The sequence below is a fragment of the Synchiropus splendidus genome, chromosome 8 (genome assembly GCF_027744825.2).
Source record: "Synchiropus splendidus isolate RoL2022-P1 chromosome 8, RoL_Sspl_1.0, whole genome shotgun sequence".
NCBI lineage: Eukaryota > Metazoa > Chordata > Actinopteri > Syngnathiformes > Callionymidae > Synchiropus > Synchiropus splendidus.
Window position 1 is genome coordinate 23,450,831 of NC_071341.1, and position 22,236 is coordinate 23,473,066.

The 22,236-nt window shown below is 44.0% G+C and overlaps 1 protein-coding gene across 1 annotated transcript in view; it reads right to left on the minus strand.

The window, feature by feature from the left end:
- Positions 1–22,236, minus strand: part of drd2a (dopamine receptor D2a) — a 44,081-nt gene that overhangs the window by 12,127 nt on the left and 9,718 nt on the right. Inside the window, exon 2 of the mRNA XM_053872727.1 lies at positions 3,528–3,838. Coding sequence (XP_053728702.1) covers positions 3,528–3,806 — 279 coding nt within the window. The 5' untranslated portion in view covers positions 3,807–3,838. The remainder of the gene's footprint in view (positions 1–3,527; positions 3,839–22,236) is intronic.

Consider the following 22,236-nt stretch of genomic DNA (forward strand, 5'->3'; position numbering starts at 1 on the left):
TATTTTGGTAACTGATCCTGACGCTGTGAGTGACGGAAGCGCCATTAACATGTAGCCAGCTATTTTCAGAAAGGAAAAAATCCTTTGTTTATGTGCAAACAGAGAATTTGCCTCTGGAAATGATGCTTCTCAAAAACACAGATCTAGAAAATACTCTGATTATAGACATGACAGTATGCGACGGAATCCTCCCTCTGAGTAGCAGCAGAATAGATAGGTACAAGCCCACTTTGCATGTTTGCATTCACAAGCACAGAGGGACACATTGTTGTTGTTCTTCTCACTATACTGCCACCTACTGTACAGTTTCTGATAGTGTCAGCAGCAGACATAAACAGGTCAGGGTGAACGCCATGTTTGTTGTAAACAGACACTTGCGCACGGACTCATTCTTGAAAGCTGAGAAGGTGAAATGTCAGGTTCTAAAACAGCCTCATTTCTGTATATTGGAGGGGTTTCATTCAATGGTCAGACAGTAGTGATGGCCAGACAAGGCTTCATGAAACAGTGTCGATATTTCCAGAGCTCAGTAGGTGGTGCTGTTGGTTTAAAAATGATGAGCAGGTTTCACTGAAATGGTTGCACAGAATGCCATCTAGTGGGCCGTCACACTGTTTCATGAAGCCTCATCAGCCCTTCACCAGCTCCAGGTGTGTACACAGCTGCTGCCGCCAACTCTCATCGGTGCAGGTGGAGGTCATCATTCATCAGCACGACCACATGAAAGTGACCCCCAGGTTCCAGAACCCGACCTTCTGCAGCCATGCCATGTTTGTCTTGTTGCGCTGTCACCTTGTCACGCTCACACAAAGCTCTGTAAAGTTTGCAATAAGAACCAAGTGGATTGGAAGAAGTCTCAGTTTCACTGCTCATCTTGTTGTTACACTCAAGGTCGCACCCTTTATTCAAAGTCGCATGTTGCTTGGTAAAAAACAGCAGGTGATGATGTTCATCCAAGCAGAGTTTGGTGAAAGCAGAGCAGGTTACGGTGCTACACACAACATGAATGAAACCCAAGTGAACTGAATGAACTTGTTTGTTTAGATTGAAAGCGACGTAATTTTCTTTAACAACAGAGCGGTGAATAGAATTGTGCAGCATTCCGATAAGAACAGGGAAACGCCTGATAGAATCGTACCCCTCAAGAACTGCTTTTCTTCTCATGCAAAATGATTTACAGCTCGACACGTGTGCCACATTCAGGGAACATGAAACGCTGAAAAAAAACAATTATCCCCCAACACCGTGTCTTTAACTGCCAGCCGGTCAACACCGTCCTCCTCGCCCCATCACTCTTTGTAGCACTGTCAGAGATGTCAGCCATGAGGGGTTTGATGCTAACCACACTGCCAGCTGCTCCCCCTCCCATGCTTGTGAAAAGGGTAGGATGAGGTGTCAGTGGGGGGCGGGGGGCTTCCATAGCTTTGTGGAAGTGATTAATCTTTGACAAAAGGCCATGTCTTCAAAGAATGGAGCAGCAGCTTAAAAGGCCGTGAGCACCTTCCAGTGTTTAGAACAATAGCAGAGATAAGTGGATGTGAGCGTGTAGCAATGTCACGGCAACTCAAAAGTGTGCCTCTTCTGCATAACTTCAATCTCATCCGCTCCCACTCCAGAAGACAACCTGCAGGTTTTTTTTTTGTTTGGCCTTGTACTCCGAGAACCAGTGCCTCTGGTGGGACAAACCACCAGGTGGCAGAGCAGGAATCCCAGGTTTTAATAGGCTCACCATCTGGAAACAAAAGGGCTTGTTTATGTCTTCGGTTTGCATTGTGCTTCATCTCCAAAGTAGATGTGAGCAGGGAAACGTGGTTGGAATCTGACTCGATTTTAAACATGATCTCAGAGAGATGTGTATGGATTAAGACCCAGTCTTGAGGACGGTGAAGAGGAAGTGTGTCGACATGAGAAATAGACAGTCAAAACAGACTTTTATTCACACCACCCCGTAACACATGTTCTGGCTTTGCAAAGAAACATCAGTCAAACCTTTGCAGGAGCCTTATAAAGGCAAATTCCCCTGCAGTTTAATGCGATTTATTTGCTCTTTGTAGTAGTTTGATCGGATCCGTAAAGTGTCCATCTAACCACCCCAGAACATGAAATATGAATGGGCATTTTTCTAACAGGGAAGACACTTTAAAAAAAAAAAAAAAAAGTCAAAATTGAAGCGCATCTTATCCCTCACAGCACTGGAAAACAAGAGGGTGCTGTCATAACTCATGTGACACATACACCCAGTGAAGGCCGTCCTCAACCATTAATAAAATAATAAATACTGTGCAAGTGGAAGCTGTGCAGTTTCACTGAACGACCCAAAAACATGTCAGCGTGTAGGACTGTACACGAGTGGGAGCTTCATCATTTCTTCTGGCTCATGAAGCTGACTCATCTTGAAAATTGACAAAAATATTTCTGAAGGAAAAATGAGGAGATCAGAGATCAATAAAAATGTGCAACTCCCAAATCCGCTCAACACTTATTCACACTCGGTCTGAAAAGGAATATTTCATTCGAGTGTTTCTTGCATTAAAGTGCATGGATAGATACATTCCCCACATTGTGTAACCTCAATATTTTTTACTCCTTCAATCAAAGGTCTCAAGACGTCTTCAAAAGTGAACTAAAATATGAATCAAATGCATTTTTAAATTTTCATTTGAGCAGCTGAGGCTCATATGAATAATTTGGCTGTGAATAAATCAACCAAACATGAAATGTCTTCTAACTTTAGCCAACAAGTAAAAGAAGGAGCGTCAGCACTTTTAATAGGAGCAGCAATAGGATTTCACACAATATTCAGGAATACTATATTCAAGGCAATTCACTGCTGATGTGTTGCCGTTGTGACATGATGTGGTCAAACGTCTTGGGCGTTTGTAATTTTCCTCTCCAGGCAGCTCAAACTTTTCACATTAGAGACTGAAGATTTACCCAGAGCAGAATTCTGACGTGCAGAGGCCGGACCTCAGGAGCAGGCGGAGAGGCAGCAAACATGACGGGAAATGGAAGCCACTCTTCTAAAGGCTCCATCGCGCATTGATTATTGAACGTGCAGATCATTTTCCAGCAGCGTCTCTGCTCGGCGTGACGCTGCCCTGGTTAGCAGACATTGATGTTTCATATCAGGTGTGCATCATTGGCGAGAGCGGCCGATGCAGAGTTATGATTCAGGGAAATAAGGCGAATTATTCACCAGGTCTGAGCCGGATGGATTGACATGTTGACGCTCGATGCACAACAGAGCTGCTGCGTCGCAGCTGAGGAGCCTCTCAAGGTCTCTGCTTGGTGTTTTTAATTCAACGGCCCGGCCGAACGCTCCTCTGACATTTCACGTCTGGAAGATCCTATTGGTCCAGGGCAGGTTTCTGCAGGTCAGTCTACCAAATATTTCACTGTGATAGAGAGTCCTCTCAAAGACAAACGGCACACACAGACCAAAGACTCACTGGAGACGGAGACAGGGAGAGGGGGAGCCGTGTCTGCTGAATAGGGCACGTCACTTTGTTTACGTCGCGCCGTCTTACCTCCAAGTAGACGACCCAGGGCATCACCAGTGTGGCCAGCAGAAGGTCAGCTACTGCCAGGCTGACGATCAGGTAGTTGGTGGTGGTCTGCAGAGCCTTCTCTCTCGACACAGCCATGCACACCAGCACGTTGCCGAAGACGATGGCGAAGATGAGCAGCGTGAGCAGCATGGCGTAGTAGTTGTACGGATGCTTCTGCTCGCCGTCCGTCTGGTTGAAGCCCCATGTTCCATTGTCAAATGAACTGTCGTTGTAGGCATATTGTGTTAAGACATCCATTAGCTGTGAGTGACGAAGGCCAAGAACAGGCTCTGTGGAGCAGACACATTCAACATTATCGACCTGCATCTGGAAAAACAAAGCAGTCATTTGCAAGTTCATTGCATGAGAATTCAGGTCTGGGTATTAAAGTATTCCACCCACCACAGACTATTAATCTGTGAGCCCATTTGGTTCAAACATTAAAGGCATTCTGGTTGAAACTTGAAAGGCAAAGGCAGATTCCCAAGCTGCTCATTTTCACCCAAATATTATTGCCCTACATACATTGCTTTGTTATTTGAATCCTTTTATAGCAAGTTGCACAACACTAAACACAATGAGCTCCTCTTCTTTCTCTTTGGGCTTCTCCCTTCAGTGGTGGCCACAGTGGATCATCTTCCTCCATCTCACCCTGTCCTCTGCTTCCTCTTCTCTCAAACCTACAAACCTCATGTCCTCCTTCACCACCTCCATCAATCTCCTCTGTGGCCTTCCTCTCCACCTTCTGCCTGGCAGTTCCAACCTCAACATCTTCATCTACCAATGTAAAGCTCAATGGTACAATCCTCGCTCAGCGTTGAACTTCACGTCCGTAACGTACGTAAATGGTTTCAGTGACTGCAAGCGACCATTATAAAGACAGACCTCTACAGCACAAGAAAAATCTCCCACCAATTTCCCTGGAGTCCTGCACCCCAGGACACCCCTCGATCGTAAGGATGGTGTTAAGATTAGCATCATCTACGTTGCTCCTTGGTGTTTTGTGACATACATTTCTCTAAGGGTCTGAAAACAAACATTTGCTGCATATATTGAATTTTGATTGGTTGCTCCGTTAAGCGTGATCCTTGAAGGTATTTGTGATGTCTTCAGGAGACGTAAACAAACGCCAGTCGTCTGACCCGGGCAAATTGAGGTTGGTCATTGTGGTCAAGTTTTAAATACTCTAAACCTTCTGTTTAGGCCTGGTGGAAATATTAACAACATCTCAACCGTGGTGAAGCTCCAAAATCTTGCCCTCCACACACCATGTCACACATCCACCAATGAAGGTTTTACATCCATATGGAGACGTTGCTGGAAACCAAAGGTGAACATGGCTTGTGTAAACATGTCATCTACTGGCCACTGGACCTGCACAATAGCAAGTAGCCTGGGCCAGTCTTACAGGTAGAGAAAGGCCCATTCACTGCTGCATTGTTTATTCGCTGTCAAACTGTCTACTATGGTGCACAAAGAAGTCAACACACATTTTTACAATCCAGCATCGTAGCTGGAGCCACATTAAGGTTCTTCCTCTTGATGTTGATATCAATGTTCCACATTCTGTACAGTACTTATACACATGACAAGGTGAGCTGAATACATTTGCAACTTCCAGGAACCTTGAGAATAACACACTACATTTAAATCGTATTTTCATCAGTCATCACATTACATGGCTCAACTGTTTTTTTCGAAGAGTCTGTCTCAGGAAGTGAAGCCTGAAAGCATTTTCCACGCTCCCACAGCTGAGCTCTTGGACACGGTTGGCCAGTCAACCGTCAGTTGGCCACAGGCGGATGGCGTCAAGAATCTGAAGGCCCTGAAGAAGTTCAAAGTCCATTTAAAACTTCTCTGAAACAAAGTAAATTCACAAGTTTTTGTTCTGAGTCTGTTCAGTCACTGACTCAGCGTCACACTGGTCAACAAAATGAAGCGCCAGGCAGGAGGTGCCTCAGCATGTAATGAGAGCGGCAGTGATCTTTTCCAACCTGTATCAAAGTGAATGTCTTATCTGGAGTAAAACCGCCTGCTGGGGACAAACCCATTTGCACTTCAGTGACCTATGAGTCGGAAGATAATTTTGAATTCACGGATGATGATCTGGACCTTTTAACAGGCGCGGAAGGACGAGCGTCATTAAAATACTGCTGAGGCTAGGAGCAGAATTAATATCCTTAGCTTTGGGTCGTTCAGCTGCAACGTTAGCTCGAGTTTTTTAAAAAAAATTTCAAGCAGCCAGACTACATAAACTAGTGGGTCGGCAAAGCTAACATGGCGGATCAAAAACAACCGTTTTAACAACCTAAATTGTGACATGTATGACAGCATCCACAGCCACCCTCAACACATATTGAATCCATATTTGTCCAGATATTCGACCAATGAGCACAGAAGACATGTTGGAATAAGATGTTTACTTTTACTTTTTGCTCTACTGCAGGGGTGACCAACCTGTCCGAGGCCAAGAGCCACATGGTTTCACTGTCGTTGAACAGAGCCACATGCTACAAACATGTCAGGCTGTGAGGCTTCACCTGAACAGCTGGTCACATGACTCAGTATGACGGTTAAAGCACGTCCCTGTGTGTCACAAGGTCGCTGGTTCGAGTCCGGCGTACGTCTCTTGTGCATCTATTTTTCATATTCGTACATTTTACCGTGACCCTCCTGGAGATCTCAACCAGCGTAGATAGAAATGCAATTGAACGTTCCCCAAGCCAGAAGTCGATTAAGAAAGACACACAAGCCCCACCTTTTCACAAACATGTACTGGAAAAGAAAAGTGTGAGACAATCGTCCTCTGTGGGCTCAAATAAAAGGATCACAACAGAGTGCACCAGGGATAATAGTGATGAGAGAGAAATGAACGGTGAAACAATTCACTTTATTAAAAGAAAATTTGTTTTGTCATTTACACGTTTTATCTTTTAAACTTCAGTCGATCCTTTCCTCTCCTTCAAACGTACTGAATTCTAGGGTCAGAGGATACTGTTCCAACAGCGGTGTGAAACACCGAAACCATTGTCAGACAGACGCACAACAACTAATTTAGAACCACCCGACAGGATGTTTGGACTGCGGGGAACCAGGAAACATCAACGAGCAGCTCTGCGCAACAAACCACTTCCAACCTCCCCACAAGCGAAGCCAAATAAAAGGAAAGCGAGAGCGAGCGTGGGTTCTCGCCACTGACATATTTGTGAATCCTCTCACTCAATGAAACGGCTTGAATTCATGCATCTTGGAAGATTAAGTCCAGCTGGTGCTGAACTGTTACTTGCTTTCCAAGTGAATACAGCTGTATTTGCCAAAGGGCTTTTCCAAGTAAGCCATTAAATTATGCAATTCCAGGACTAGTCTTTGCCTCCTCAACGCTTTTGGCTCACACCTGTAAAGATCAATGCTGGTGTCAGATCCACCCCCACATTTTCCGGCGCTGTTCTCACTCCCTCTGTCTTTTTCACACTCTTAATTGATTCCTCTGCCTTCCAGGCAGCTGTTTCAGCTCAACACCACCGTCCTCCAATCCCTGCCGCACCTGCATTTATTTGATCAGCAAACCTCATTGTCTGAACAGACAAATGCCTTTTAGCTCCTTTTGATTCATTTGGCATCGGCTAATTTCGTCGACTTGTATTTGATCTCCCTCAATTACGCGTCGAGGCGGCGTTATGGGCATAACCGATGAGATTAGCCCAATGAATCCAGCTATTTGTCTGTGTCTGTCGCATTATTTCCAAAATGTCAGCACAAATGGATCATTACCAGCGACGGCCTCGGTGATTAACACATCCACAGTATTTGTATCGCATAAGAAACGGCATCTAAACAAGGAGCAGGGTGATGGCGCACACAGCAAGATGGCTGACTTGGACGCACGAGGGTGTCGTGCCCTTGTTCGACCGACCAGCGAGGCTCGTAACGCACCTCAAAAACAAGCAAACTCCTCTTCCGCCTTATCTCCTCTTGTGCTTCCGCTTCAGGCTTGGAGGGAGCTGTATCGTCCAATCTTGAGCAAACCCGCTCCCCGCTACTGGGACACGCCTCGCACATGAAGGTGAAACTCATTTTCTTTTTGTGATGCCGTCCAGATCTGAATGTCACCGCACTGATGAGATTAGCGCCCACTGAAGGTTGCGAACATGATCTTGCACGTCGCGGGGAAGATGCCCTGAGCCATGAACCTGATTGGTTCTCGCGCCACTCCTCTTCACCTTCAAACCACCTGGCCTGCTCCCACCTCCTGCGCCTGATTGTCCTTCTGACAGTCGAACCTTCAAGTCATTCCCAATGACAACCCTTTTAACTGGCTCAAAGCCACTGTCCAGGGTGCTGAAATCCCGAACGCCGCTCAGGCTGTGGTGTTCATACACGTGTAGGAGGCAGATCTTGTTTGCCCTTCTCAAACTTTGTTCATATGATTGTGGGTGGGCGTTAGCACCAAGAGAACCTGGATTAGATTAGGTTAAAACATTATGATGAGGGTGACTATCTTTGCGTGGAACAGAGTGGAAATGGAACCAGCGTCACCTGCTCCTGAACTACTGAGTCATCGAATGACCTTGACCTGGTTGTTTGCTCCGTGGGTCAGATTCAGTCCCTGGAGAAGCAGCACTAACTGAATAAATGAGTGTTGCAGTGCTGTTTTTTTTTTATCCCTGTAATGGAGGTTTTCTGTGCGCTAAGGACAGATTATCCACAACTTGAAAACTCGAAGGAAAATGTGTGAACTGGAGCTGGTAATCATGATAAAGAGAAGTACGGAGCTACTTTGATAAATATCAGGGCGAAAGGGAAACCATTAAGAGAAGGCCAAATCATGAATCAACAGGAGACGAATCCAGTTCCGTGCTGGACTTTCTCTTATTCGTGTCTTGACAATGCATCGGCAGCTAATGAATAAATAAGCAGGAAGAGAGCACAAAGACGTACCGAGCAATGTCAAAGTGAGAGGAAGTGTGCGGAGGATTTAGGGAGTGCTCTTGTACGGCAGTAAAAGAAGTGCCAGAGGGTAAAAGTCTCGGCTGTCTGATCGTATTTATTTGCTCACTGCACTTGCTGACTTGGGTGAGGCTGCTGCTGCTGCTGCTGCTGCTGCTGCTGCCGCTGCTGCTTCCACATGGCCACTGCTGCTCTCTGCAGCCTGCAGCTTTTGATGCTTGCCATCCAAACCTGTCCTCCGTGACCTCTTCCAGATAAGCAGCCTTTCATTACCAGCAGCCTTCGCAGGCCAGTCCACACCAGCGGCCACTGTCTGAAGATCTCAATAAGCCTTGTAGATCCTTCCCCGCATGTGGGACGCCACTGGGATGAATCACTGTGGTGTTCGTTTAACAAATGTGACCCAAAACTGACACCACTTCACTACTAGCACGGCTACTACTACGATCCTTTAGTGCTAAATTCAGGCCCATTTCGATTTGAACTGAAGTGAACCAAAATTTAATGTAAATAGTTCCGTTGAGAGCCACCGACTTTTGTTTAATTCAGATTGCTGAGAATAAATGGATTTATTTAAACAATTGTAAATAAATAACTGCACAAAAATAATAGAGTTGGATCAAGTCTATGATTGGGAGCCTCAGTGGATGGATGGGAGAAATATGGCTGGCAAAAAATATATTCAATAAATAGATAATAGAAACTCTACAGCACAGGGTTTACGAGGCTTCATGAAACTGTGTCTCCATTTTCTGAGCAAACTAGGTGGCGCTCTCTGCTTAAAAATCTTTGGATTTGAACAACCATTTCAATGAAACTTCACTTCATTTTTAAACCAACAGCGCCGCCTACTGAGCTCTAAAAATGAGGGCACTGTTTCATGAAGCCTCATCAGCCCATCACTAGTCACATCATGAATTAATAAATAAGTCCATGATAAACATACTGGGCAATAATGAGGATAAATGAATGGGTGGATTGGAGGGGGTGAATGGTAGTGATGGGCAGATGAAGCTTCATGAAACAATGTACTTATTTTTAGAGATTGGTAGGTGGCACTGTTGATTTAAAAATCAGTTGAGGGTTCATTGAAATGTTTTCCTTTTTATTTATTTTTTTTTAGCAGAAAACACCATCTAGTGGGCTGTGATGTCTACACTGTTTCGTGAAGCCTCATTTCTTCAAAATGGGAGTTTTTTGGGTTTTTTTTAAATGTGATATGGCGACTCAAGATGCAAGCTGTGAGACCGGAGGAGGAGTGTGTGAGAGAGAGCACAAACATCCTAATGCTGTTTCACCCCAGGTGTCCTGCGGGAAGTAAGTGCAGTGACAAGGACATAATCCTCCAGCATCTCTCTTGCAAACCCACTCAGCTGTTTTTCAGCAGGGCAACACGCCAAACCACAGGCTGAGCTCAGGTGAGCGCCAAGTCTCCTCAGTGACTGAGGCAGCAAAAGTGAGATCACTGCCTCCAAGACAATGACAGACACCAATGATGATGAGGTTTCACATCTGCCACGGACGATTCCGAAAATACTCTCTAAAAGGAAACACAAAGTCACTGCAGAAGTTGGGCTGTTTGACGCATGAAAACCAAGACATTAAACAGACACAAACAGGAAATCACATGAGTTCTGCCGATCAGTGATGCGTTCCGCTGTTCACCCATTATTCATTCATTATTCATTCGGCTCCAAAGTTCCAATTCTCTTGACGAATCAGAACAAATTTCTCATCTGCGCCGGCACAAATCTGTTTACTTCCCTCACCATGATAAAAGCTTCCAAACCACAATTGTTTCTCAGTCATTTTCGTGGTCTTCACAAGACAAAGAAGGAGACACCATGGTCTGGTGGATGGTCTCACCCGTTGAGGGCAGTGGGAGAGGCGGGTGGGGGGGAGGCAAAGCCAGTAGAGCTGCTTGATACTATAAATCACAATCAAAAACAACTTCAGCAGCGCAGAATTCAAGCAGAATGTTGCTTGAATGAAATGCATTCTTCATGTGAATGTGTCTCTGTAAACTCACACCAAGTCACTCAAGACTTTCCTGTCTCTCAAGTCACAGCACAATCTGACGCCAACAGGTGTGTAGTTGGTGTTAAATGTTAAAACTGTGTATAATGTTTGAATATGAACAGCTAATTCGATGAAATCTCTCTAAACCAAGAGCACCATCGAGTGGCCTCTGAAAATTGTTGGACACTGTTCCACCTATCGTGCAACACTGTCTCATGATACCTCCTCTATCCATCACTTGTGAAAGAGCCACAACTTGTCACCACAGTTTTTAAACTGGAAATATGCTCCTACAGTCCCAAAGAAAGGTGATGGGCCAGTGAGGCTTCACGAAACAGTGTCCTCATGTTTAGAGCTCAGTCGGTGGCGCTGTTGGTTTAAAAATGAGGTGAGGTTTCATTGAAATAGTTGTTCAAATCCAAATATTTTAGAGCAGAGGGCACCATCTAGTGGGCTCAGAAAATGGGGGCAGTGTTTCATGAAGCCTCATCAGCCCATCACTAGCATTGAAGCCGAGACCCAAACGTATCACATGTTCCGCTCCCACATTGTAGCACGATGGTTTGTTGATTTGAATTGATGGTTGAGTGAAAGAAAAACTTCAGGCAACCAAATTCCAGGTGTACAATGTACAATGTGATGTCAAAAAGCATCCCTGATGAAGGAGACTCAATAAAATGACACTGACGAATCTGAAAAAGATAAGAATAAATAAAAGACAGAAGCACAGAAGTGTTTCGCTTCACTATTTTTTCAGTTTGTTTGTAAACCGAGAACACAATTTGAGGCAAAGATACTATCCACACTATAAAGAGGGTTTCAGAAAGCAATACGTAGGACAAAATTTAGTTTAAAAATGTAATATTTATAGGGTCCCTGTAGTTTCCTCAACGTCAACAGAGCGATTCGTCCGTACTCTATTGTTTCGCTGGCGTCTGTGGAACAGAGTGAGACACTCCTGAAGTTTGATTACTTTGAGAGTCCAGAAAGTGAGGTCTGAATCTTCGGCTCTCAGTAGATAATGGATGCCTTCTCTGTCAGTGGCAGAGGGAAGACGGGTGTGATTTATCAGCTGTTACACGTGAGGGTGACACCAGCTGATATTGGCCTGAACTGTGTTGTCTAACTGTCTCTGAAGCCTCGCAGTAACCCAGTTGACACAAACAACAGGAGAAGAGGAGTGAGATGATAATCATTTAATGGGGTTCTTAAGGTTGACCTCAATATATTTTGATCAAGTTTAGCCACCAGGATCTGTCCGTCTGTCCGTCCGTCCATCCGAATGCTGGTGACAGTGCAGCTCCCCACTTGGTTAAAAACAGGGGGAAAGCAAAAGAGGCCAACAGAGAGGTTAAGTCCTTTGGTCAGCTGCATTTATTCCAGGCAGCATCCAGCTTTTAACAAACAACTTCAGAGACGACTCAAACTGATGTGACAGAAGGGAGATTTTCAGAGCAGCAACTCAAAGCCTGCTGAGGCTGTCAACCTTCCGTGAGAACCATGAAGATTGGATATTAGCACATCATAGATGAAACCAGCCTCAGCTATATTGTATCTCCTCTTCATGTTTCTGGCACTTTATTCCGTTGCTGTGCATCATTGAGACGGTGGAGCTCTCCTGAATCCTGCTCATGATTAGATTGCTCTTTGTGATGGAGTGTGATCGTGGAAACAAAGCGAAGGACAAGTTCACCTTTAAGAGTTTATAAAATAAAAACATGTCGGAGGAGAGAAAGTCAAAAACTACTCTCAGTGCTAGCGCATCTCCTCAGCTGAAGAATAAAACCTGCAATAAACAGCAAACTACCTGCTTCCATTTGTGTCCCATTTCTGCAGCATGTAAACAGTTTTCCATTTTATTTCTATTTCTGCAGCTTGGTTACTGTTTGTCACTCTCTTTTTTCCTGTCTGGAATCATGACCTACCAAAGCTCTTCTGGCTTCCAGTCCAGGTTTTGAATCCTACTGGTGACTTTCATATGACTTGAATATTAAGACTGTTGGAGAATGGTCTTCACTTATACTCGACCTTCTCGGACGTAAAACACCCTCACGTGCTTCCCCTGGCCATTTGAATTAGCTAGCAAGCCCCCAATTGCAAAGGCAGTGAGCTGGAGAAATGGTTAGCGCTGTGTGTTCACCTGGAGGCAACTCCACACTTTCACCCTGACCACTGCTTTCTGTGTGGAAATGGTGTGTTCTCCCTGTGCTTGAGTGGGTTTGTTCTGGCCTGTCCACTTTCATTCACGGCCCAAAAGCACATGGACGTCAAGACTCCCCCCGCGACTCTAACTGGGATATAATGATGTGCCTATATATATATATATATATATATATATATATATATATATATATATATATATATATATATATATATATATAAAGGCACATCGGCCAAATAAATCGAGCCACGTCTTTATAGTTATAATCACATCTCCATCGATATGTCAGCAAGTGTTTCGTGGTACATCAATAATACTCTATCAGAGAGGCCTCCTCTCACAGGCTCACTGATCCATGCATCCGATTCTAAAGGGGAACCATAGAATGGATGGTGACTACTAGTGATGGGCCAGTGAGGAATGAAACAGTGTCCTCATGTTTAGAGCTCAGTCGGTGGCGCTGTTGGTTTAAAAATGAGGTGAGGCTTCATTGAAATAGTTGTTCAAATCCAAAGATTTTAGAGCAGAGGGCACCATCTAGTGGGCTCAGAAAATGGGGGCAGTGTTTCATGAAGCCTCATCAGCCCATCACTAGTGACTACACACCTGAGCACAAGATGACGTGACATAGATGTTGTTTTCCAAGGTTTACACTCGTCACTCATAAAAGATTTGACAAACCTCAAGGATAAGTGATATTCAAGAAGCCTCAGCCTCCTCCTTCTCAATTTGAATTTTTATTTCACTAAATCTATTTTACCATCAAATGATTTTACTGTTATCACAATATACATCAGTCATTTGTGACTTTGATGTATATTGTATATATATTTGATGTGTATATATATGTGTATATATATATATATATATATATATATATATATATATATATATATATATATATATATTGTATTCAGCGTCTTGAATCTTGGGTGGCTTCCATTGCCTGAAGGTCAAAGGAATATCTTCGTGTTTTATTTGAATGACAAAATAGATTTTTGTTTATTTTCCATTGCCATTTCCTGTGTTTCCGTTTCAATGACTTTACCTTGTCATGACATGGGTTTATAACTTTTAATAAAACTCATGTATGAGGGCATACGGAGTGTTCAGTTTGAGTTCCTTCATAAGAAAATTCCTCTCACATATTGCCTCGACTAAATTTGGTCACCAGTAAATGCAGCCAGGAAGCCTTCAGTTCAGCAGAAATCACTTGATGACATTAGTATGGGACATTAGAAACCAACCACGAGAGCTTCAGGCCCCAAGAAGCCAGTTGCCATATTCATGTGTGTCCCCTCCATTTGCTGCTTCGGCACAGGGATGTGACAGATTTCCAGACCAGACGTCAACAACATGCTAACCTCGTTCCTCAGCCTCGATTCACAGCCCGTCACGTATCAATAACAGATCAAAATTGGTCAAAAGTGGTCGGAGTTGTCCTCCAACTTTTACACATCAAAACTGTGGGTCAAGAAGGATTTTCATTTGTCGATTCTCAATGGTCCAAATGGTTTGAATTGTGGGCGAACTAACCTTCTGATACGATTCAAAGGCTTTAACTTTCTGGCTCCAGCTCCATAACTTCACCCGTCGCACAGCTAATCTCCATCACCGTGTGTGAGTTGGAGCTTCAAGACATCAAAAGAGAAACCCTTGGGGTAAAATGGAACAAGGAGAAAGCAGCTGTTACTAGGTCAAACCCCAGCTATGGACAGCCCCAATGCCAAGGAGCCAGAAATCACACGGACAGAAAGTGAAGGTTCTCAGTCAAAACCTCTGAGCGAAGTTGAGGGCAGCAAAATAAGTGGAGCGGTTAGTTGGAAGCTTTGCCTTTTAGCTCTGCTTTGTTTCAACAGGACGGATCAAATGCTAATACTGACCTCGTCCGGACTCAGGACCCAGCAACGGTCCAACTGTGTGACACTGAATGTGACCACGAATGGCATCATCTTTGAAACAAGCTCACACAAAGGCACACATATTCCGTACATCTCCATCGATATGTCAGCAAGTGTTTCGTGGCACATCAATAAGAGAGGCCACCGCTCACACTCTCACTGATCCATGCATGCGATTCTAAAGGTGAACCATAGAATGGATGGTGACTACACACCATAAGATGACGTGACATAGATGGTTTACACTTGTCGCTCATGAAAGATTTGACAAACCGAAGATGAGCGATCTTAGAGCAGCCTCAGCGTGGGACCTCAAGTGCACTGGAGATCCTTCTCAATTTGAAGACTTTCCTTCCTAGTCCCACCTCCTGCTGTAAGTGTCCCCACACTGCTGTCTTTTGACTCCAGTCCCTCATTGTGCCACTCCATTATGACCGGGTAAAAAGAGTGGTGCAAGACTGATCCAGCACTGAGACCAGGATCCACCTTCAGCAACACCAACACTGCACCTGAGCAGCTTCACAACGTTTGCTTTACAATGTGAGGGATGTGCACAACTGCATAAAGAGACCCCACTGTTCTTAGCTTTATAGCCTCATTTCATTTGTGATTCAGGAGAAATACCTTCAGGAAATAACACACTTGGCTGAGTGACAAAAGAGATTTACAGGACACGGCCACTTGTCAATGCTTCACCTTGCGACCACATATCATTTATACTGCCACACTCCTCTTCTAAAGGCTCCAGTGTGCCGCCCAGAAAGATCAGATTCTGCTTGGCTTCGATTCCCCCCAAAGCCAGTTCAGCAACAGAGCGTGACCTGACATCACTCCTCAACCTCCGCCTCACTGGGGACATTTCAAGTTGTTCTTCAGTGCCATTAGTGTTACTGTGAAGTTCACTTTGTACACACAGCATTTTCTACTTATTAGCTCACAAGAGCAGCGGACGTTTGCCAGCAGCTCAGTCCATAACTGGATGGAGGAGGCAAGTTTGCTGAGCGTATTGCGTAAACACTCGTCGTCAATAATCATAAATATTGCAGGAGGCAGCATCTGCAATTTAAGCACTTGACCAGCTGGGAATAATCCCTAAATAGCCCGAGCACCTTCTTTCTCCTCCACACTCCCAGGCGACTTCCATGGATCTGTCAGAGCAGGAGGCATGATCCCACCATCCCTGCTCGAGTGCCGCGGCTCGGCCAGGTCTGACTTGCTCCACAGATACGGGAGCACGCCGGTCTTCTACAAGGGAAGAGTCCAGTGGCGCTGCTTTGGTTTCACACACCACATCAAGTGCCACTCAAACAGGCCATGTTGTCCTACTCTTTTACTTACATCGTCTGGTACTGTTCTGTTCCATATGTCTATTTTTATGATGGTAGAGTTGGAATCAAGGCATAGAGAAGTTTATGACAACAACAAACTTCAAAACCAACATGGCCACTGTGGAAGAAACATCATGTAGCTCTTGCACAGAAGAGGAAACAGAGGCAGTGTTGTAGGAGGCGGTGGTTTGTAGGCTGTTAAATATATCACCACTGGAGGATGGAGAGTTTCCACCATTGTTTTGTCTTCTCCGTGTCTCATTAGAGCTGCATATCACCCCCCATGGTGCCCCATGGTACTGCTCTGTTTGGTCCCTATGTGTACGTTTTGTGGGAATGTGCTGAAATACGGACACAGAGCAGGGTATCCAGGTCTGTGCTTAACTTTGTGCATAAATAGGCCTTGAGAATGAGACGCACCAAGGTTTGCGTGTGTTGTGTTTTGCTCAGAACACAACTCTAGCCCTAAAAACCACCTGCGATCATGGGTGGCGTGACACCATTAAAACTCTGATGAGACTCATGACTGAGTTCATGCAGCACCACAACAACAAACACATCTCTCATGGCGTGTGGTTCCACAGCTGGATCAGCTTGCACGGCATCTCCACTGTAATAAGACGCTGCTGTGGCTCTCACTGGGAGAAAACACGGCTAAAACCGGGAAATTGATTTACTCTGCGGCAGTAATGCCACTGTCATGCAGCGTAGCCAAGGGCCACTCGGTTTTGATCACCTGTTGGAAAATGAACTCCTGACAGAGAGAGAGGAGGGAGACCTCAGCACCACCTGTCCTGCAGCTTGGCCCATGAAAGGGACACGGTCTGTGTCTCACAGTGGGGAAGGATAACGCTTACATGTTTAAATCTGAATATGTGACTTCTGAACAGTGTACAGCCAAATATAAGTTGTTTTTCCTCAGGGATTATGACTGGCATGGACTGAGGCCTATTCCTCTCACTGTGGTGCACAAGGCACAAAGAGGCATCCGTCACCCAGAAGTTACTGTGAAACTCCAATATTCATTTGAATTCACTTTTAGATAAAGACTTATTATTTTTCAATACGGTTTCCCATCTTTAATTGCATGTTTTTTTTAAATACTTACTGTATAAATTCAGTTGAGCTCTAAAAAAAACTATGAATAAATATTTTTAAAACGTACGCATATCAGTATTTGTAAATATATGGCACATCACACTTGTATTGCAACTCAGGACTGAAGCCTCGGATATCCGCGACCTGGACACAGTGTGTATTTGAAAATGTTATTTTGTGAGATGGGCACGTTGCCAAATAATTCATATTTAATTACACATTACAGTGCTCTTCTTTGCGTTTCACTTTTCTTCTTTTGCATTAATATTTCAGTATTTATTTTTGTGCATATCGGCCTCCCATAAGTGTATTGTATATATTCCACATGTAATTTATGTAACACTATTATTGTACAAGCTATCGCTGGCCCTCATTTACACACAGAAGCAGTGCATGATGGTCCTTCTGCACGGTTGAGGACGAATGAATAAATGACTCTCTGGAAGTTGCATTCCTTCTCTGCATGTCTGATGCTACATGAATCTCTTGTGACACAACATCTGTTCCATCCATATTCTTTTTTCTATGAAGCACACATGGGAACGTTGCAAAAAATATATCCACCTCTGGCATTTTAATGGAATAAATGGTGACCTTGCATCATTTCCTAATAAATATTTTAATGTTCCATGCTGGTCTTCTGCACTTGCATGTGCCAGCAGTCTATTCAGTTCTTCAATGGCTACACACACACACACACACACACACACACATATATATATACAGGTATATATAAAATCGGCGACTATAATGAACCATTATATTCATTGACCAATTTCACAAAGGACACATCAAAGGACACATCTAATTTCAAATGGCAGTTGGCACAAAACGACCTTACAACATTTTACAAGCATTTTTAAAATTTAGATTTACATACTACAACTAAGTGGTGGTACTTTAATGAGTTAATTACGAAGTATTTTAATCGCATTTAATCATTTTAATGTAGTTTAATTTAATGTAACAGTGTGCTCTCCAGACCACAGGGAACCTGTGTCAGTGCAGGAGTTCCTGCTCCACTGACCACACTGATGCACCAGACACGTGGCAGCTAGGATGAGAACAACAACAACAAACATGGAGGAATCAGCCCTGAACCAAAGCAAACAAAAGCATCCGTTTGCTTTGGTTCAGGGAGGTTTTTCACTACACAATGACCAGGGTTTCCACTGCTCTGAATGGACTTGACATTCTTATACAAATATTTTCAATATTGACATGAAAAGAGCTTTAGTTTAAATAAGGTGATATAAAAACTTGAATATAGCCACCATTGTGATTTATTGTGCTACTGTCAATCTGATACAAAATAAACAATATTTTGTTGTTTAAATGTACAGTATGGCTCCATCATACGATTCAGTATCCAAAAGTTTAAAACAGCAGTTGGCACAATACAAGACCTTACAACATTGTACATGCATCAAACCACACGGTGGCTAACTGTTATGGTCGTCGATGACTCGTCGGCTACCGAAATAGTCACTGCTTGATATATGTAGTGTGCAGCACAGCCTGCCAAACCTCCGTTTAAAAGCAGCCCGTCAATACCATCAAAGCATGTGATTGCAGGGCGTGATAGTGGGCAACCTAATTAGCTTCCTATCTACCCGAGTAGTAGCCAAGTCAGAACCATTGATGCTGGCAACGTCGATGGCTATCTTGTGAATTCCCTTTGCTGAGGAAATGGCTCGCCTTTGTTGTGGCAAGCGTGAAGAAGGCCGTGATTATACTTGTCTTGTCACCTCTTTGGAGCCTAACTGTGGAGGTGGTTTCTCCCTCTGCTGAAAATACACCTGACGGCGGTAATTACCATGTCATTACCCTGACGTGATGCCAACCTCGTACCGCATCATCTCATGTATAATCGTCTGAGAGTATGGTTACTGGGTCGCGTGGAAATGCCTTTGATCGGATTTAATGCTGCCAACACCAAGGTTGGTAAAGTGTCAATAGCACGGCACATGCCTCTCTCAACTGACAGGGCTCTGAGAGGCATCGTCATGCCGGTAAAAATCAACACTTTTGAGGCATAATTGAAACAGCTCCTCCTGCTGGAAGCCATTAAATAATGTAATGTTTGATGCCTCCTTGAGGAAATAATGAGAAAGTGCTGCCTGTTAAGTTTCAGTTGCTTTTCCATTCTGCAGCGTTTCAATCTGCAGGGGAAAAAATAACAATGAAGTTTCCATAGTAGCCTTCCGTAAACCATCACAATGTTAAACACAAAGTCGTGGGCCGACATAAATAAATACATAAATACATATTGAACAGTCTGTAGCTTTAATCCAGATCACATAAACTGTATCACATTACAGTTCTGATCATACGTTTCCACAACTGAACTCCACTGACCTCAGAATTTTCAGAGCTCCACATTGCCACCAATATATTTGGTGGGTGTAAACATATTGGCAGGCTGCTGTTCTATGTGCGCTGCCTGGGAGGAAGCACATACGAACGCTGTCTCACAAGAAGCCAGGCTGTGCTCCTCTTGCTCCACATCATTAGCTAAGGTTGTGCTCACACAGTCACAGGCGAAATTGTCACGCTCGAGCGATATACCTGCGGAAGGCACATTAGAATACTATTCTGTCATGTATTCTGAAGTAGTTTCCGTTGTGGTGCACTTTGTGGTGGCGCACTGTCATTGCATATTTGCTCCCATTGATACTTGGTTATTCTTTATTGATTGAGTGTTTGGTATTTTGGAGTGTGTCTTGCTGTGTTCAACCCTCTGTCCCTGTCAGCTTCAGAGTGAATGGCACGCGCCTGGAACTACTCAGCTTCACCAGGATAAAAGCTCTCCTGTTCCAGAACTGTGCACCAGAAGGCATTTGCTCCTGTGCTGGACAGTGGCTCCCGTTTGTCACGCTTTCTCTAGCGCTCTCTATTCTGTTCTGGTTTCTCGAGCTTTTGTCGATTATGGCTGTTGTTCGCACCGGCAGTCTCGCTGTGCTCCACGTAGCCACACACAAGTCCCTCACGTATTTATTCATAAGTGAAGTTTAGTTTTGCATTGAAAGCTTCTGCACTCGGTAAAGCAATAAAAGTATGTGTTTCTCAGACATCAAAATTCACGGTTTATAATGGCGCAGTTCTAGTCCTGGACCACATGGATGAAAACAGGTCAATGGATTCCTTTCCATCTGTGTCCTCGGCAGTCTTATCTGTCACACAGGTCACAGCACCCACATACATCGTCTCTTTTCGGGGCACTTTATATCAATTGTACCAATTGTACCAGGGATGTGAAAAAGGAAGAGCCAATGCTAAAGCTAGTGTGAGTGCGGACCCTCTGTAGCATGCTGCTGGCTCCACTGAGCACTGAGAAGAGCAACGCTATAGCAATAAAACTGAATTATTGGTTTCAAAAGACCAGACATTGTTGAGGACCAAGTAGTGCATCACCTGATCCCCCGGTACAATGTGAACTACTCATCTGCAGCCGGATGGAGACACTTAGTTTGTTATGAAATCACTTGTTTTATTTTCTGCCTAACTTATTTTTTTGAAGACAAATACAGCTGTATTTGCAAGTATTTTACAAGTTTCAAAAATCCAGGGCGCACAAATCACTATTTCAAAAATGGGTGCATCCGTGAAATATACATCTTTAAATCGATGCAGGCTGCATAAAATGGCCTGCAAAGTGGACCCCAGACTTTGTGTTTGACAGAACCTGAAGGTCATAATCTATTGGAACCACAAGTCATACTCGACTGAACAGATGAGCTTTTTATGACTTCAATCAGGAGCAAGATTGGAATAAATTGTCACGTTCATGCTGTTTCTCTGTCGCCGTCTTGAATACAAATACAGGCGGAAAGGCAGGCGTTTGAGTGACGGTTAGTACTGTGTCATTACGGTGCTGTTTACAGTGAACTTCCAGTGAACACCCCAGGCTACAATCTGGTCCGTTGTAGCAAGACACAAATCAATACTTTATAGTGATGAATTACTAGCTAGTACGCTGTGAATACACATCAAAATACCTAGTTTATTCAGGGTAGAAATTGTTCCCGAATATAAAGAGCGACCTGACATGCAAAAGCCTGCCTTCCAGGAACAGACCCTCAGTCACCACACATCACGGGAGCTCACCTCTACACCGCCACAGAATGATCAGGATCACGCACAGAACAGACAGGCAGATTATTTTAGACTGAATAAAGTGCAGCGGTGTTTGACCCCTGATGACTTGGGCTCACACTCAATCTCATTATGTCATCTGGCTGAAGACGGTGGAGCAGAGGAGGAAGGAGATGGGGGTTGGTAACAACCAGCCTCATTATATAGCAACTTAACATCGCGGCTCCTGTGAGGACGCGCACAGGGAAAACACACGCACCAACCACCACATGTATTTCCATAACACAGTGAAGCACACGCACGAGCGACTGCAGACACACCTTGTCTTCCTCATCCCAACCGGAATCCACTCACTTCTCCTCACTCTTGATCCTGGCAGGGGGTTAAAAAGGATCTTGGCGTTGGTGACATATGCAGGTCCATATCCAATGGATGGACAAAGCTGTTTTTATGATTGATTTTCTAGGGTATCATTTGTCGAACTTCAGGGAGTATCAGGAGAGAACAGCAGATCATTTCCAATGAATAACCACAGAGATGAAAGTGTGATTTTGGCCAATTATCGTGGAAAGAAGCTCAGATTCATCCACGCTGTCAGTCACAGAGAGATCAGCCTTCAACTCCCCCAACAAGGCTCTCAAGTGATAAGATGCTCCTGTAAGACGCAACATGAGTTGTTTTTTTTAAGGTGTTTTATATGAAAAATGATGGATTAATGGTGAGGTGAGATATATATATATATATATATATATATATATATATATATATATATATATATATATATATATATATATATATATATATATATATATATATATATATATATATATAGCCTGGGGGCCACATCCACCTGGTCGATGATGTCCAGCAAGAGCAGTAAACACATAATAGTGTGCACAAAGTTCAATTCCGATTCAGTGAGTTTGACACCTGACACCTGTCCTCACCTGTCTGCCGGGAGCCAGTAATAGACAGCCAAGCTCTCTAGGGTGGCTGTCACTTCCAATAACTGTGGATGGCTTCAGCACACTATGACCAGGTAAAAAGCAGTATAAAATGTATAAATGAATGTGTTACAGTGCAGACAAAGTAAGAAACGTAGCAGTGTTTTCTAAGCTGACTCAATGCCGCCCTGCGAT